Here is a 19,915-nt window from a genome sequence, read left to right as displayed (position 1 = left end):
AACTAAGGAAAGAAAACTGAAATATGTGTTAATTGTTTGTATACAAGACAATTGCCACATTAGGTACGTCGTCTTCTCTTAGCTTGCACGATAAAATTTAATTTTTTACGAATGTTACTTCCCTCAAGAGCCGATACTGACTTATTAATATACAATTAAAAGCAGCATAGATATATTTTGGTCAAAAGTGAAAACAAGTAAGTATCTAGCTTGTGTTTTTGACTAGTTTCACTGCCCTCTATTGTGCAAATCACCAACTTAGTATGCATATATTGTAGCGTTTGATTTCACCAAACTTCAGAATGTAAAGGAGCATCCATGAGTACAGTAAATTGTAGTTATTTTAAGTGTGGAGTTAAGAAAAAAAAAGACAATGGAGTGTGAGAGACATATGGTTCCGTACACATGGAGTGAAGTATCATCAGAAATTTATCCATACACTGGTATGTATGCAAAATAAGTGCATGACATTGTTTTTTTTTTTTTTAATTGATAAACTTTTTTTTTCTGTTATCAGTACTGTTTAAGTTCTTGGTCGTGAACTTGACCGCCAAATCACGGAATTAGATACGTATTACTTGTTTGTTTGCTTCATGCTGTGCTATTGTTGTGCAAGAAGTTCTATAAAATATGAATAAATATCTTTTTTAAAAAAAATAGGGCGAGAGAGCTTTTGCGAATTACGTAACAGACAGGTTAAGGTTGACCTTGGTTTGAAAAAAAGGACAAAGAAAAAAAACTTGAATTTTGCTCTTTAGTAAAGTGTTTTGCTCTCGCAGTGCAAAATTCCCTTCTCGAGAAGTGTCGTCCAAGATTCAAGTGGGAAGAAATCCAGCTAATTTATTATGCGCAGAAGGCAAAAAAAAGTGGCTATAATTTTCTCTTTCTCTCCCTCTCTCTCTCTCTCTCTCTCTCTCTCAGTATGTGTATGTGTGTGTGTGTGTGTGTTTTGTATAATAGTGAGAATTGCATAGGCCCTTTTAAGCCAAACTATACATTTTAAAGCCTGAACTCGATTCGAACCCGCATGTATGCAACAGGATTCTTGCACATGTCAAAAGGAAGCTGTATCAAAAGTTGAAATATTATCATTTAAGAAAAGAAAAGAAATAATAAAATAATCAAATATTACATAACATGTGCGTAAGTAGGTACCGAAGAGACTATCGAAATTGTAATTGTAGGATTGCTATATTTGAATGATAATATTCTATTGCTTCCAGGAAATGCAACTTCTTCAGTAATATTATCTACTCTAAGGGCTTATTTCAATGTAGCAAAATACTTATCTTTCCTTTTTAATTTATCGTAACATTTTCAATCGGTAGCCTACAATTTCAATGCAAACGGACTAAGTCCAAGTCTAGCTTGCGCACTATGAATGAGTCTCTGAACACCACGGGTGATGGTCGGTTCTCTGTTTGTGGAGATCTTACTCGGGTTTGGATCTAAAAGAAAACATTATGAAGATCTTGTTTGCTGAAAGTGTTTTTATTGATTTCGGCACTTCGCTGACAAACATGGATGAATGTTCTGTGCTAAGATTGTTTGTTTTAGTTTTTATCCTATAGTAATACATAAAGAAATGTAAATGGATGTAGAAAAAATAGCGATACATGGTAGCAGTTTCACCCAATGATAACAATAATAATCGTTTTGCATCTTTTTTTACATTTTTTCTGGGGGGGGAGGTCGTTCGTGTAAGTGAAAGAACATTTGTTTGAAGTAATATTGTAGCAATTCCACTCAACAATATCAATAAATGTCGTATTCCTCTTAAAATAGAATGTTTAAAGACAGTAGCGTGACGCAAAAATGTCGCACCCCCCCCCCCCGCAGGATTATTTTTGGCTCCCCCTTCCCATGCCCATTAACTTCCTACTATATTATGTCCCTGTAGAAGACAATGCATAAATCCATGAAATATAATAAAACTTCAGTTAAAATTAATACTCACCGAAAAACGCAAAAATTATTTTCCCTTAACCTTCGAGTGATAAGATATCTTTTTAAACTGATGTTGCTAGAATAGATGAATATTTTTCTTTTCTCAAGTAAATAATGTTGTTCAGGGAAATGGATATTCCGTATTCAGCTCACTTTTTGTAGCCTATAGTTCTTGGAATTTGATTCGCAGTGGGCCCCCAAACCCTGCGAGCTTCCCCGCACTGCAAGCCCCTGCGTGCCCCTCAGTTACGCCACTGTTTAAAGATATATTTGTCATGGATTTTGCATGCCTGTTTCTTACTATCTGATATATGTGTTTTAAAAATGTACTAAACTGACAACAAGCTGGAATTTCGATAGGAATGCAAGTTCAGAAGTGAAAATGTTAAACTCTACACGAAACAGGCTATAATTCCACAATTTAAACCAAGAATGCAAATAAGCAACGAAATTTTACTAACCTAAGAAAAAAGCTACTACCCTACATCCCACAATAGAAATCATTTACTTACCTTCGGTATGATATTAAATACTCGCCAGCACAAATGAACCACTCACCCCGCGCGAGTGGGCGAATGGTTATTTGCATCCCTGATTTAAACTAATATTAAAACGGTACATATGGGGTTGCCACTTACTTAATCCTCTGCTGTGTGATTATTAATTAAGATATCGGGATGAAGGTAATTTCCTGAAGGTAATTCTTTTTCCTCAGTGTCGAATTTCCCTCTCAAATTAAAAAATCGAATATTTTCTAATTTCCACTTTTTTCTTTTTTCCCTATAGCTTTCTTCGTTTTAGAGAAATCTACTTAGGGATTGTCAGGTACACACCTCGTATGGATACCTAATTGTTGAGACCAATTGGAGCACCCCTCGATCAGTGTTGCCAACTACGAAAATTAAAGTTTTCTTATTTTTTGGGTAGATAGAAAAACTAAAAATTTTCGAAATTTATGTTTATAAATCCGTACTTATACGTACGAACGCAAATCAACTTACGCCACTCGAGCATCAATTCTTACTGAACAAAAGCAAGTACAGATTGTTACAATTGGGCAATTAGGGACGCAAGAAAAATTCGAACTTTTAAAATCTAAACCTTGATTTTTTACTTTTCTCTTGGAAGAAAAAAAATATTTATTTTATTCGCTTTTGCTCTATCTTAATTTTTCTTCCAAGTTTGAATATTATTTACGTACAATTCGTGATAACAACTATCGGTTCTATAATATTTATATATCTTCCTTTATATGTCCCCTCATAAGTACCTGCTCGTTACGTCTAGGTTTTTTTTTCTTCTTATATCAAGAATATTAAATGAAAGAATCGAGAAATCAAATTGGAGATTGATAGTTTATTTACAAAATAAATACTCTAATTAATAGGTAAGGGAATAACTTTAACTCAGGACGCCACTCCGCCCCTATATGCACTCAAGCTTCCTACTTACCCTTCCCCAATAACCAATGGAGAAAGGAAGAATTCGATCTAACCTTCTAAATATCCTAATTCATTAATCATCAAAATTCTCTCTATTTTAGTAGGGACCAGTGGAAAATACGGGTTACAGTGTTCAATTACTTCTGGACCGTACTCCTTGCCTTTTTAAAGACTGGACCTTGACTCACAGGTCACTGTCTGGCCTTACCCTGTCTCTGGGACTCCAAGTTAAGTCCACAAAAGGAACCTATCTAATTTAAATGTATGAAATGAAATGAAATCTAACGTTTATGCCGGTTAGGTGGCTAAAGGAGACGGTGATGATGATTAATGAATGAAATGGTGGAATGAAGAAAGTGGGAGGAAACGGGAGAACCCCGAGGAAACCCACCCTTCACCACAAATTTCACTTGGCGGGGGCTGGGATCGAACCCGGAACCCCAAGCACCAGAGGTGAACGCTCTACCACTGAGCCACCGCGGCCCCTCTTATATATATATATTTGGTCTAGGAATTAATTCGTGCGGGTGGACAAGAGATGGCGCAACGAACGGAGCGTCCCACAGTTCCGTGTATCCACACATGTGTTGCAAACCCCTGTCATCGCGTATCGTTCGTAGTATAGGGCAGTGGATTAAAGCGTCAACAACACCAGTTTGTAGTTAAGTGAACATGGCGCAATTTGTGCCTGATAAAGTGTTTTTGCGGGGTGTCCTGCTGCATTACTTTAACATGCAGAAAAGTGCGACTGAAAGTCATCGTATTTTGGTGGAAGTGTATGGTGACCATGCTCTAGCTGAGCGAACGTGTCAGAAGTGGTTTGCACGGTTTAGAAGTGGTGATTTCGGCTTGGCAGACCAAGAGCGAGCTGGACAGCCAAAAAAATTTCAAGACGAAGAATTGACAGCATTGCTCGAGCAGGATTCGTGTCAAACGCAGGAACAACTTACAGCAGCATTAGGCGTTGATCAAACAACAGTCTCCAAACGCTTGAAAGCCATGGGAATGATTCAAAAGATGTCACATTGGGTTCCACATGAATTGAAAGACAGAGACGTTGAAAGACGAAAAACCATTTGCGAATTGCTGCTTCAACGACAGAGCAGAAAGGGGTTTCTGCATCGAATTATTACGGGTGATGAGAAGTGGATCCATTACGAGAACCCTAAACGAAAAAAGGCCTGGGTGAAACCAGGTGAACCAGGTCCATCACAACCAAAACGAGATATTCACTGTGCAAAGGTTATGCTGTGCATATGGTGGGATATGAAAGGTGTGGTGTACTATGAGCTGCTGCAACCGGGTGAAACTATGAATGGAGAACGTTATCGACGACAATTAATGCGTTTGAAGCAAGCTCTGGCCAGAACACGACCAGAATGGGAGAACAGACATGATAAAATTATTGTTCAACATGATAATGCTCGCCCACATGTCGCAAAACCGGTCAAAACCTATTTAGAAAATGTCGGATGGGAAGTTTTACCCCACCCGCCGTATTCACCAGACGTTGCTCCTTCGGACTACTACTTGTTCGATTGCATGAACAACGATTTGATTGGACAGCGGTTTACTTCTTCAGAAGATATCGAAACATGGGTCTCTGACTGGATCGCTTCCAAGGATGAGGACTTCTTTCGCCACGGAATCCGTACATTGCCTGACAGATGGGCGAAAGTGGTGGCTAGCGATGGACAATATTTTTCTTAAGGTATTTATGTATTTTGTGTTTGTACTACAGCTTCAATGTGTGCGTACCAACCGCACGAATTAATTCCTAGACCAAATATATCTATATATATAAAAGAGAACGTACAAATCCTTTGTGAACTCATCACGCTAATACGGCTGAACCGATTTCTTTCATTTTTGGGGGGTTGTTAGGATTTGGACCCTAGATGGTTTTTATCATATCACTTTAATTTTTAATTACCAGTGTCTTGAGATAATGGACCATTCAAGTCTCCATAGTTCATCATAGGTAAAAATAAACGTATGTATATGCAACCCGCATGACCACGTGACTCGGCGGGTTAACATAAATGACAGGCGCTTGCAATTTGAAAGCGAAAAAGTAAAAATTATCTAAGTAACAAAGTTTATTGCGTTCCGGGGTGACCGCAGCGAAGCGGGGTGAACGCTGCTAGTATATATATATATATATATATATATATATATATATATATATATATATATATATATATATATATATATATATATATATATATATAGGATAGGTTGTCAGCCTTTACTCCATGGCTCTGACTAAATTTCCTTACACTCAAAGAAAAAATGAATTTGGTTAATTACTCAATCTAACACTTTCTTGAATGAAAGTTGCAGTGAGAAAATCATTTACAGCACCTAAATATGCTAAAATTACATATACAAGGGATCGAACCCAAACACATTTGGATTCAGATTTAAATGTTCCTCCACCACTAGGACGGAACCAATTCTTCGAGTCTATACGGGCGTCACTCACCTCCGCCATAAACCCTTAGGAAGCTTAAATACTTCCATTCTAATCAATCAATAGTGACCCAAGTAGCCTCTGTTATAGGCGTAGGATCAACATCTAAAATAAGAACTTACACCTAACTCCCTATCATTTGTTTAACCTATCTCACGGCCAAAGCCTATTTGCTTTAGCGGACAGCTGTATTGTAGTAGAATCTCTAATTAGGGATGTTCGATAAGGCTGAGGACCTATCGAACTTCGGGAGTGAAAATTTATCGAGTTGTCATCGGTTACTCGAAACCGTTCGAGTATGCCTATTTGAAATTATCGAAGTTTCGGGTATTATCGACATTTTGAGTATTATCGAAGTTTCGGGTATTATCGAGATTTCGAGTATTATCGGAGTTTCTGGTATTATCGAAAGTTCGAGTATTATCGAAGTTTCGGGTATTATCGACATTTCGAGTATTATCGAAGTTTCCTAATGTCAGTGATCAATATTGCTATTGAAATCGACACGAAAATGCGTGTGTCTGTGGTAATTTCGACCCTATGCTTTATATGGGAATGCTCCTAGATTCGACTCCGTGTGGGGAGGTCATTATACTTCATTTACTCCTAATACTACTACTACTACTACTACTACTACTACTACTACTACTACTACTTCTACTACTACTACTACTACTACTACTACTACTACTACTACTACTACTAATAATAATAATAATAATAATAATAATAATAATAATAATAATAATAATAATAATAATAAAATTCTCTGACATTACAGACCCGAACTGTGTTCTACCAAAAGACTTTCAGCTGAGTGATGTGTGTTGTGCATATCAACCCCAACGCGATTTTTACTGGATTTCTAGGCCAACCAGATTGCATTTAGTTGAGTTTTGTGCGGTCCCCACATTAACCCAAACGCGGTTGTTACTGAGTTTCTAGAGCTAGCAGAATGATATTAGTTGAGTGATGTGTGATCAGGAAATTGACAACAACGTAGTTGTTAATGGATTTCTAAGCCTACCAGACGGCTTTTAGTTGAGTAATGTCTTATGAGCACATTGTTAATGGATATCTGGCCCTACCAAACATTTATACTTAAGCGATACGTGGTCAGCACGTGTGTTCGAACGCGATTGTTACTGGGATTTCTAGGTATAACAGGCGGCTTTTACTTAAGTAATGTATGGTCACAACATCGAACCCCAACGCGGTTATTACTGGTATTTCTACACTTACGAAAATGGTTTTATTTAAGTGATGTGTGGCAACACATTGATCCCTACGCGTTTGTCACTGGGATTTCTAGGCTTATTAAATTGGTTTTAGCTGAGTGATGTATGGTCAGTACATGGATCCCAACTCAAATATAAATTGGTTTCTAGGTCTATCACATGGCCTTGGAAATGGCCATGGCCTAGAGACGTTTCCAATGTTACACTATCACCGTCTACTCACTGCACACTTTCGTGCCACTCCTCCTTAGGTAGTACGGGCTTTGCCTTAACATACTACCACCAACAACGCTAACCGTTGCCAGCCCAGACTTCTGACGTATTTACCACTCTAGAAGTTTCAATTTTATATATATAGGCTAAGGGGGACAGATGATTTAGATAAGTGAATCATAATGGAATAATTGGTAGAATGAGAAGGTGTAAGGAAACGCACCGACACGATGCTGCCCATCACAAATTTAGGGTCTACTTGGCCAGCGATCGAACCAGAGATTCCACCCAGCAGAGGTAAGCGCTCTACCACTTAGTACTGTGCCACCCAAAAGAAACAAAAAGAGGATTTATCAATACAACTCAACGTAAATCAGCATTACTGTTCTGAAAATACTTCTTTGTTTACCTTGTAGATGTTGCGTGCGTTTGTGTTTTGTTTTTCTTGTTTCTTCCTTGCTATCATGAAATGTGTCTGTTATTTATAGAGTTGATCTTTTAAGAGTAAATTTAAAAGCTTTCAGACCATCTTATTCCAATGAATAACGTTTATCTATTTAGTTCACGTTATTCAAATGCTATAAAAAACAAAGCTCTATATTTTGTAGTGAGATCCAAGCATGACCTGTCACCAAGCTACGGCAAAACTCACTATACCAATGAATTTCTGAGAAAATTGTACATGAATTTGACGTATCACTTGCACCTAATCCCATTTGAAAAACCGAAAGTTGAATCCAATATGGCGGATCCAAGATGGTGGCCGAGGTGGGTAACATGTATCAGAGAAGCAGTACTTGATTCAATATGTTTTGTATATGCCCACATTCAGGTCCAGTTACATCTAATGAAACTAAAAGCAATTTTGTGTCCGAGAGTTATAGTAGTGTATGATTGAATTCCGGATATATATATATATATATATATATATATATATATATATATATATATATATATATATATATATATATATATATATATATATATCGGGTGTTGCAAAATAAGTGTTACAACTCTTGGGAGGTGACTCCTGCGACTGAGACAAGAAAAAAAGTTCTCTTGAACTTTCGGCTATCGGACATAGTTTCAGATCTACAAGGTGCCGAAAGCGTGGGAAAATGACTTTCGGACTCCAATAGTTCCGAAACTATCCAACGTAGAGACGGCGGGTAAAAAATTCACTGAAGAAGTCATACTTGCTGTATTAAATTTTGCATGTTTCACAATCCTACTATGCACGCGCAAGGGATTCCCCAAAGGAATGTAGGGAGTCCCGGATAATCTGCCAAATAAAAATTGGTCTAAACGGATATGAATTGATAGGGTTTCTACCAGGTAACAATAATTCGTTTGTATTAAGTCGATATCTGGAACAAATACAAAATGGCGGACACCTTCATGCCCGTTGTGTGTGGTTGCATAATCGCCAGGTACGGGTGCTGGCCAACAGTGACGTTCTGAGTATTAAGTGTAACGAATTTGTACTCAAATGCTCTAGAAAGACATCTGGAGTGTCGGTAGAGAATAACAGATGAAGCAGGGTGATTTACATGTGTGGAAACACTTGAGAAAATGCCCAGAAATGGACTCATACTCAGTAAACTTGAGTTCAAAGCGTCGGAAATGTAAGGATTAACGTCAAGAACATGAAAGCCATTGCAAATTTACCAATAATATTCTCTCTATCCAATGCAATATGATGTGCACGGTTGCATACCAATAAGGATGCAACAACTGAGGACAATTTGAAATTGTGCAAGGGGAGTCACAAAGAAACTGGATAAACTAAATGAATGTCACTAGTGAGGTCGCATGATCAATATTAAAATATGACCAATGTGTGTGTTGATATCAACATGTAGCTAATGAACAAATGTCAATATGTCCCACTTCTGCTGGGACACCGTCCCAAGTGCAAAAACTAGGAAAATAACGTTGTACATTATGCTATTACATCTGGTGCACTTTTTGGTAGAACGCAACTAGAACAAGATTGTATCAATGTCCTTCTTTGTTTGGGACATTGTCCCACAGTTGACACATATGAAAAGAAATATCTTAATCCATTTTTCAAATTCTGATAGAGCGTGAAAATAAAAAGAATCTTGTATCATGTCCCACGTTTTCTGGGACATATGACATACTCGAAATATAGGAAAATACCTCCAGAAATTCATATCTTACACACAGTGCACATGCCAAGACACAGACGAAAATGAACCAATTTGGAAAATAAAACGACATGAGAAATAGAAAGAAACATCTTAATGCTCTGATTGTTTACAACTGTGCAGTAGCAGTGACAAAATGAAACACACAAGCATGTCGGGAGGCTGTGCAAGAGCGCTTGCCAAATAAAGAGGGTACTCCTCAAAGAAATGAGTACAGAGAAACTGAGGCTCCCTCGAAGCCTAAGGGCTAGAGCGCTTTCTTTTGCTCGCGTGGTCGCAGTTTCCAATCCTACTGGGAGCCCAAGGCCTCAGATTCAAGACTCGAATAGTTATTTTCCTACTTTTCGTCGCACGTAGGACGGTGTCCCAGCAGTGGTGTGACATGTTGATATTTGTCCATCAGCTACATGTTGATATCAACACATACATTGGCCACATTTCAATATTGATCATGCGATCCCACTAGTGACATTTATTTAGTTTTTCCAGTTTGTTTGTGAGTCCTCTTGCACAATTTCAACTTGGCCTCAGTTGTTGCATCCTTATTGGTATGCAACCGTGCACATCATATTGCATCGAATAGAGAGAATATTATTGGTAAATTTGAAATGGCTTTCATGTTCTCGACGTTAATCCTTACATTTCCGACGTTTTGAACTCAAGTTTACTGAGTATAAGTCCATTTCTGGGCATTTTTTCAAGTGTTTCCACACATGTAAATCACCCTGCTTCATCTGTTATTCTCTACCGACACTCCAGATGTCTTTCTAGAGCATTTGAGTACAAATTCGTTACACTTAATACTCAGAACGTCACTGTTGGCCAGCACCCGTACCTGGCGATTATGCAACCACACACAACGGGCATGAAGGTGTCCGCCATTTTGTATTTGTTCCAGATATCGATTTAATACAAACGAATTATTGTTACCTGGTAGAAACCCTATCAATTCATATCCATTTAGACCAATTTTTATTTGGCAGATTATCCGGGACTCCCTACATTCCTTTGGGGAATCCCTTGCGCGTGCATGGTAGGATTGTGAAACATGCAAAATTTAATACAGCAGGTATGACTTCTTCAGTGAATTTTTTACCCGCCGTCTCTACGTTGGATAGTTTCGGAACTATTGGAGTCCGAAAGTCATTTTCCCACGCTTTCGGCACCTTGTAGATCTGAAACTATGTCCGATAGCCGAAAGTTCAAGAGAACTTTTTTTCTTGTCTCAGTCGCAGGAGTCACCTCCCAAGAGTTGTAACACTTATTTTGCAACACCCGATATATATATATATATATATATATATATATATATATATATATATATATATATATATATATATATATGAAGGTCCACAAATATTCAGATTACAAGTAAGGGGCGCTAAAGTTAGTACAATAAACATTGGGCCGCGGAAAACTTTGCATTTGAATCAATTTTTTCTCGAATCCCGAGGGAACACTTCGAAAATGTACCTTGTAAGATGTGTCTCTCACATCCAAAGCGAGAACCGTAGTCATTTATTTACGACCGAGGAATATCGACTCCCTGGAAAATGCAGTGGAACCTGCTAAGGATTGATTTTCTCTCTGAGTGTATGTTTTTTCTAGGACATAGTGAAAAGGTAACAACATACATCTTGGTTGATTAACTAATGGTCAATAACCTAACTATGGTTAATATTATTATTCGTCTTGTGTGAATAAGGAAGACAGAAAATTTGGAGGAAAGCAAATCAAAGTTTTCAACAAGAATTGTATATAGAAGTGTGAAAATACGAAACTCGAAAGCATCCGTCCACCTCTTCAATGATACAAGAAAATACTATCTTTATTACTTCCTATCATTCGTTAATTAAATATATAATCTTCGTGTTAACATACTTTATAACCACTTGAAGAAGTTTGATAAAGCAATATGATAAATCAAATGTAAAACAAAAAAATCGCAAACACTGCTAGGGACACAGAGGGATATAAAATACACACACAGCTCGTTGTATATAGCTTAGCTGGAAGGCAAATACACAAACCACAACCAATATTTCACCTATCTTGCAGTTTCTTCTGAAGCTTTTATCCCTGAGGATGCGTTGTTGCCAAACAAATTTTGAGATTGAAAATTTATATTTCTTCGACTGTAGGTAATAAGGTTGTTTAAACACAATAAGTGATTTGAAATAAATTGCCATGCATCATTTTTAGGAATGTTTTATACAAATGATTTCTATTGACCGGGTAGTACTTTTAAAACCTATTCATTTTGTTTGCTCCATTGTTATTTATCGTATGTTCTTTGAAACAGGACTTATAGGATACCCGATATATATTACACGTTATTATTATTATTCTGGTGTAAAAATTCATTACATATTACTAACATGTAAGTTAAGCAGGCAGGATATGACAAGCCACCCCACTCATATACCAAATCACTTGCATTTCTGTATTTTTATATCCACAGTACCCACGGTTTTCTCTTTCATTCAAGAAATTATATAAGTGAATTGGGTCACGTGTAAAAATCTGTACTGCACGTGCTAAGATAGTAATAGTTACAGATAGCGATCCAACAGGACCATAGTTTATTCTTCTTCTTTTAGATACTATTCACTGTGTTTGCCTTCGGCAACTTTTCCCGTCTGTTTTGAAGCGAGAAGCACATGACATATCATCTCGTGATTTTAAAAGCTTCAGTAAACAGTTTGGATGATATTCCCTCGATAATATTATATATGCATAACTGATATTCTATTTGAAAATCACAAAGCGGATATACCCTTGTTTTTATTTACTTAATACATTTGATATATTCTAAAGAAACAAATCGTAAGGTCGAGGTATGCAAATTGATTAGATAGTTATAGAAAGCAAATATTTGGCTCTTCAAAGAAAATATCAAACTATCGCTTTAAGGTCCAGTATTGTGTCAGCTAATGTGAAACTTGTGCTACTAAGGGAGATATACTATGACTATTGTTAAATGTTATGTTTCTCATGTTTCTCACGATGTGTTCAATTTATGGAGTTTGTAAATACTACAGCTTTTGTATTAGTGTATTATGACCTATTAGGGACAAATTATACACTTTTATTCGTCTGGCTGTAACACTATGAGTGAACTGCTAAATCTGCATCCATTGTAATGAAAAATATACCAAAACTTAACTTTAAAATTAAACAGATTAGTGCGTAGAACAATCATTAAACTTATATATTCTTAAAAGAGTAAATATTCCCGTCTTGATTGACTAGAAGAATGCAGTATGGATTCCCAAAGCGTAGCACGCATCCACAAATCATACATGAAAGGTAATCTTTTAATTACATATTTATTTTTCTTATTTTTCATATATTATTTTCATTGTTTTTAACTTAACATTAATGCATTACTATAAAACGAGTAATTCTAGATTGTTTTGTTTGTAAATTAGGCCTACATCTTGAAAGCCAATGTCATTTAGAAAAAGAAGCAGAGGATATGGTAGTTTGCATGAAAGGGGACGATGAATCTTAATTTTATGAGTAAGCTAAGTTAGATCTCGATTTTGGGAAAATCATTTGGGAAGCTTAAGAAGGTATCTATTTTCTAGTATGAGAAAGCACTACAGCTGGGTCAGCGTCTGACCCAACAAAATTACACCTTCTGTATACCCGTAAATTTTATTTCTGATTGTAAGACATGTTTTGCTCAGTGGTAGAATGCTCACTGAACACGCCTACTGAGGTCGGGAGCGTGGGGTTCTAGGTTTGATCTCAGTCACGGAGACATAAGCTTTACTTAACAATAACAACAAAATCAAACAAATGACCACTCGAGGGTGCACACAGCCAAATCACAAACAACTCAGAACCATCTCCATAATCCAGACTACCAAAATCCTAATCCGCAATCACACTTAGTAAATCATAAGACATAACACTGCTGGCCACATTGAAATATTGAACTAAGTATTGAAAATTTAGTAATTTTACCAGTAAATCTGTAGGTTTCAATGGTTGTTTGGTGAGAAAATTTTCAGTCTGGTGGCTAATAAGAAAATCTGGTGGATTATGAATCAATTTTGGAAGAAATCTAGTAGGTTTCCTTTGTAGTGAACTGACATATGTACAGTCTTGCTTACCGATCCGCCTGCTATCTTTTCGACGAAGGAATTGTGAGCGAATTGAAACCATACAAATACTATCCTGTGGTATTAATCTAAATTAATCAGTTACTATAAAGGTAACCAAGAAAGTTCTGTCGCTTTTTCACCCACCTCCTCCGAACACCGATATGTCATCTAAGACGTATCTGGAAGATCAAAAACAGTCCCCATTAGCATCGACGACCTTTTGCCAACTTTCTGGAAGGCCATGGATTCCATTGCGGTAGAACTTGGTGGGCCGTGAAGCGAAGAATGTATCAACTGCATTTTGCACCTCTACTAGGGATTTGAACTAGCGTCCTCTAAGGTGATTGTTCAAGGAATAAAACAGGTGATAATCGGACGGTGCAATGTCCGGGGAGTATGGCGGATGCAATAGTATTTCCCATCCAATGCGTAGAATGGTGTTCCGGGTCATCTTAGCCACGCGGGGTTTAGCGTTGTTCTGTAACAGGAGGATTCCTTTGCGATTGAGAGGTGCTGGCTTCAGGGTTTTGAGTTTTTCTTGAACATGGCTCAATTGCTGACAGTACACAGTTGCATTGATGCTCTGACCAACTGGTAGCAGTTCCCGGTGTACGATGCCGCGACAAGTCCACTAAACATACAGGAGGACCTTCTTCTGGTGCAGTGCTGGTTTCGACTGTTTTGGAACCGGTTCATGAGATGCTAACAAATGATGACGGTGCCGTAGGCCTTCGTATTGAACCCACTTATCATCACATATCAACACCCTGTCCAGAAATGGCTCCTTTCTCAGATGAGACAGCAAAGAAACACAGGGGTCTGCTTGCGTTGCCTTCTGGTCCGGAGTCATATCATGTGGGACACATCGACCCAACTTGTGCTTCCCAAGTTGATGGAGGTGCTGCCGAATGGTTTCTTCACTCACGCTGAATTGTAGTCTCAGTTCCTCACATGTCTCGTCACTGTTCGCCTCAAGTGCTGCCTGAAGATCTTCATTTTGTACATGTGTTGATTTTCTGGGACGTGGTTTATCTGTGAGTGTTTCGTCACCATCCTTAAACTTGTTAGACCACTGTTGCATTGTCCACCTACTCTCGACACCCTCACCAAAGGCTTTGCATATGTTCTGCCCTGCTGCAGCGGCGTCTGATCCCAGTTTGAACTCAAGCCCTTATGATGCTCTGTGGAGTTACCATTTCCACTCTGTCCTTACGCAAGTTCACGGTGTAGTATGTTGGATATACCCACACCAACAACTAACCTTCGCCTTATCTCCATTCGCACTCAACTCACGGTGTGAGGGCCAATTGAACACAGAATTCTACAAAAAGCGACAGAATTTCCTTGGTTGCCTTTATAATACAGGCAAATTGAGCAGTTCATCTTAAAAATCTCGCCTGATACAACTAAATGAAAGAGTGACCTTAGTGATATTTGCTATGATTCTAATGCTGTTAGCACAGAAGGAAGTCTACTTTTAAAAAGTGTCATTCTGTTTGATGTGCAAGTCCGAGGCTAACTGCAACAGTTAGTAATTAAATATAGATTTTTAAAAGAAAATTGTTTAAAATAAAAATGTGAGACTAGCTTAACTGTCGAGTTAACGCCATTCGATCTTTTCACTCTACTTCACTCCTAATTAAATTAACACTATATAGAATGATGTAGTGGAAATTTTAATAAACCAGAGTCCATTCCTTGGGAGAAATTTATAGTTTTTAGTTTTCATTTCATTCTCTGGCGGGATTTCCAGTGGCTTTTAAGCCTTTCTAGTTATATTCTTGTGCTTAAAGGTTCATCTAATGGTGAAATGTGCAATGTGATGGCAACACTGATTGAGCTATAACATTTAATTAAAAACCTATTTAAAATAGCAGATAATGCTAAATATCTTTTTGATTAAGGGAGTACATGTAATAATAATGATGATCATCCCGTTACAGAATACGAATCACACTAAATTAATTTGTTCGACACACATTTTGAGGATACAACACCAGAACGATATGATAAAATGTTCTTCTCAATACACAGACATACATAGATCTACGGTCGTATCAATTTTAAGCTTGTAGTGTGATAAGAACTTCTAAACTCTTCTGGATACTCTCTCATTGCTCGTAACAATTTTGTTTACTACCAGCTGTAAGCATCCGTCGTTGATCAGGTCTTAATTCAAAACTTGGACAAAAAGGAAACGAAGAATGTTTTCACAACCATTTCATTACCCGGATGTTTATTCTCTGCTGTTATGTAAGCCCACAACTCCAAAACGTAATGTTGGTTACGTACAGACCAGGCGTTTTTAGAAAACAGCCGAAAATGTGGATATATTTTAACCTACCCATCCAGAAAATCTTCCAGGGTTAGAAAATCAAGAAAATGGCTTTGTAAGCGATTAAATCTGTGTACATAATTTAGTGACTCGAAGTGACTCCTTTCTATGAGGAAAGCTGATGATACACTCATTATTTTATTATTATTACCAACTGTAAGCATCCGTCGTTACCGGATCTTAATTTAGAATCTCGATAATGTGAGAAAGTCCATTTACGGTTATATCCTCCGTAGTTATGTAACCCCCACAATCAAGACGTAATACGGGTTGTATATAGGGAAAGCGTTATTAGAAACTACTAGAAATGCCTAAATTTTCATATACATTTTAAAACTCCGAAATCCAATATCCTAAAACCGAAAATAGAGAAAAGAGCTTTGTGCCCGATTAAATCTGGTTAAGACCTATATGTGTACAGAAGTTGGTGGCTCTAGATCACTTATTTCTGTGCGAAAAACTGATAACAAACACACCGGAATACACATAATTTTAGGTATCATTATTATTACAGATTAAAGAAATATGAAATCTTTCAGTTTTACGTCCCACGGTTATGCTGTATAGGCTAAAGAAGACGGTGATTATGAGAAATGAATGAAATGGAAGAAAGTGGGAGGAAACGAGAGAATCCCGAGAAGACCCACGCACACGGTATTTATCCACCACAAAGTCCACTTGGCACGAGCTGTGATCGAACCAGGGACCCCACCCACCAGAGGGGAACGCTCAACCACTGAGTCACCATGGTCCATTTAAAAATTAAAGAAAGATTGTCACCGAGCCTCATTAAAGTTCAATTTGCAGCTATATTCTGAGGAGCAAAAGTTATTTTCATCCCTCAATAATTACAGAACATAATTGAAGCATTGTATTTAGTATGGAATCGCTTAACACCTCGACCATTTTAAAAGAAACTTGATAGTACAGTCACGTTTTTGTAAACTTTTCAAATTATTCATCAAATGACGTAAGCAATTTGACATTTTGCACATTCTGTTTGTGTTGCTTTGGTTGACTGATCTTAGCTACTGGCAACATACTAATTGACCTTTCGGGATTATTTTGATGCGGAAACATCTCTACGGGGTTATCATTTGATTTGGAATGTAGATGTTTGAGTCAAAACATTTAGTTACTCAACAGTGCAAACACAATTCGTGGCGGAATCGTACGGCGGCGGCGGTATAGTACTTTATCGAAGTTTTGCAATTGTTTTTTTTTTAATTTATTTTCTACGATATTAGGGTTTACAAATACTACTATTTGTGCTTGTGCTGATAATACTACTACTATTACTGTAATAATAACAGTAATAACAACAATAATGTTTATTTCTTTGCCATGAACAATCTAATGGCACAAATTCAGCACTTTATCAAACTTAAATAGGGGAAGGTCGTCTGGTATGGGACACCTTAGTTTTTTTTAGTGTCAGGCTGAAAAATAGCTATATCAAATTACTTAGTGCACAAAATGATACCTTGGTATCTTACACACAACGTGTTAAAGGTGATTGGACAGTTAAAAACTAATAATATATATGTTTGTAAAAAATCAAAGGAACACAAATTAGCGTTCTTAAAAAGTGGAGGGTGGTATCGGACAAACATAAAACTATAGAGAATTGGTCTTTTGAAGTAATTTAATAACAGAACAAATTACAAATATTAGCTGTTTACTTACAGGAGTTCTTACACACAAAATAGTTTTATTACGCTTTGAAATACAGCCTAAAATAAGAGTAAAAAATAGATCTTAAAATTCTTAGTCTCATCAAGAGTTGTTATTTTTTATTCTGATATAAATCACAATGATAAAACAGGCTGCCTTCAAGATGCTCATATTGTTCATGTACCAAGTCTTTACATATATTGCGCTGTATCCAATCATCAAAAGACTCCTCGCAGATTATAATGTTTAGTTTTTCAGCAAGTTTCTAAACTAGTTTCAAAAATTCTGATATTCTTAGTGGCATTAGGTTAGTTAACTATACAAAGCCTTTACATGATTGTATATATTTCTTCTTGGTCACGTTCTACTAGATGTGCCTTTGTTATCCGAGCAGCGAGGCTTAGCTGTTACCTCTTTCCCTTCCGACACGATTTTCTAATGTACTCTAAGGAACACCATATCTAGCACTGGCCGCACATGCTTCTTTGGAAATAACTTTGTCCATGGCCAACTTCATATTTTCTTCATTCCAATTGCCACGTATTTTCCCCATGGTTTCCTGAAAAGGCCAGAAACGATTAAAATCGTCAAGTTTACTTACCAGTGTTGTGTCCGATACACCCGATTCCCTTTTGTCCGATACCAGCCGAAAGACTTGTAACTTATGAATGGCTATCTACCAGCTTGTAACAACACGAAGGCAACTATACGCCTAAATTATAATATATATACACCTAATAAATGCTGTGATAGCAATAATATATCAATACATTTACTTTATGAGAAGTTGCAGGCACACAAATCTATCTCCGTGCACCTGATCACTCGCAAAAATACAAAAACCTTGAAGCATGAGATACACCGTTCATCGGACAAATCCACTATGGCGTGGACTTGGCTAGTTCATTTCGATCAACTAACTGTATGCTGACAGGTGTCGCCTTAAGCAGGAAATAACGAAAACTGCTTTTGTCCGATACCACCCGCTGTCCGATACCTGACGACTTTCCCCTAAACACATATTACATACAATGTAACCTACATTATATGTATACACTGGCGTCTCTGGCATGTAAAATTTGGAGGGGGGGCATAAAAGAAAGTGATTTAAATGGTACTACCTAACCCAACCTGTTTATTATCTTCGATTCCATTTGTTAGCTTTCTGCATACCTTCAAGAACTCCCTAAGGTATATCAAGAACTCTGATATAATCTTTTCACAGCCTGAATATTACATTCCAATTAAATATAATAATTAGACTATTATTTATATGTTATTCTGTTGTTAGTAAATAAATTAAATTAGAATAAAATATTGAATATTTTGTACTTCAAAATATTAGGGGGCGCGTCCTTCACGTCCCCCGCCAGAGACACCCATGCATATATATATATATATATATATATATATATATATATATTCCTATTGAAATAATATGTATTAAAAAATATTGTTAAAACAGAATCGAATTAAACAATAATTCCTTGTGAAAATTAACACTAAATAGGGTCTACTATTAGTTTCAAAATAGATAAATCGTCAAAAATACTACAATAAAAATTTTATGTATTGGTATTGAATAAAAATTGATGTCTTAAATTACAAATTTTGGATTCAGGGAAACTAATGTTGATTCCCTGAATCCCTGATGTTTCTCATATTATACACTGACAGCCTTATATCTATACATTATTATTATTATTATTATTATTATTATTATTATTATTATTATTATTATTATTATTATTATTATTATTATTATTATTATTATTATTATTATTATAGCTTCTTTTGTAAGAAGAGATACCTGTATCCACCACAAATGTGTTATTACAGCAACTTAAACACTTTGAACATCGTCGTTGTCTCTAAATCGCTTCTTGTTTTAGGTATCAACCACAGTGGTGGATATACCCCGGTGCCGAGAGCCTAAGTCCCTCCAGTTTTTTAGTGACAAAAATAACTGAACCTGCTATTTATATGTTTTTGAAAGTTTATAGTAAGCGTTGGTTTTTATTCTTTCTTGGAAAAATTTTGAAACATTAGATATAGCCTAGTTTCAGTTGTAGTTTTTCTGTTATGCAGTGTGTAAAAACAATACTTGAGGTCCACAATGTCAACGTCCAACTTAGTCATAATATTCATCAGGAAGGAGTTAAATCGAAAACTTCTGCATGGTCCATAAAAAATTGTAACCTCATGACATACCCATCATAATCTGGGTTCTGGCTACCCCTACCCAGTTTTTACTTTCTAGATCCATCACTGAAGAATTGGATATGCCATAAGTCCACACACGGTAAGCCC

General features: G+C 36.8%; 1 protein-coding gene across 2 annotated transcripts in view; it reads left to right on the top strand.

The window, feature by feature from the left end:
* Nucleotides 1-312: 312 nt before the first annotated feature.
* The window catches only part of LOC145673082 (uncharacterized), a 91,760-nt gene continuing 72,157 nt past the window's right edge, over nucleotides 313-19,915 (top strand). The window contains exon 1 of one of the 2 annotated variants that reach the window (XM_081742432.1): nucleotides 313-443. In XM_081742432.1, the coding sequence (XP_081598558.1) occupies nucleotides 374-443 (70 nt within the window). In that variant the 5' untranslated portion in view covers nucleotides 313-373. Of the gene's footprint in view, nucleotides 444-12,397; nucleotides 12,794-19,915 lie in introns of those variants that run through there. The other variant, XM_081742436.1, reaches the window with a different exon arrangement.

This window comes from Thermobia domestica, chromosome 16 (genome assembly GCF_964235325.1).
Source record: "Thermobia domestica chromosome 16, izTheDome1.hap1.1, whole genome shotgun sequence".
Classification (NCBI taxonomy): domain Eukaryota; kingdom Metazoa; phylum Arthropoda; class Insecta; order Zygentoma; family Lepismatidae; genus Thermobia; species Thermobia domestica.
Note: the sequence above shows the minus strand (reverse complement) of the source record. Positions and strands in the feature narration are given on the sequence as shown.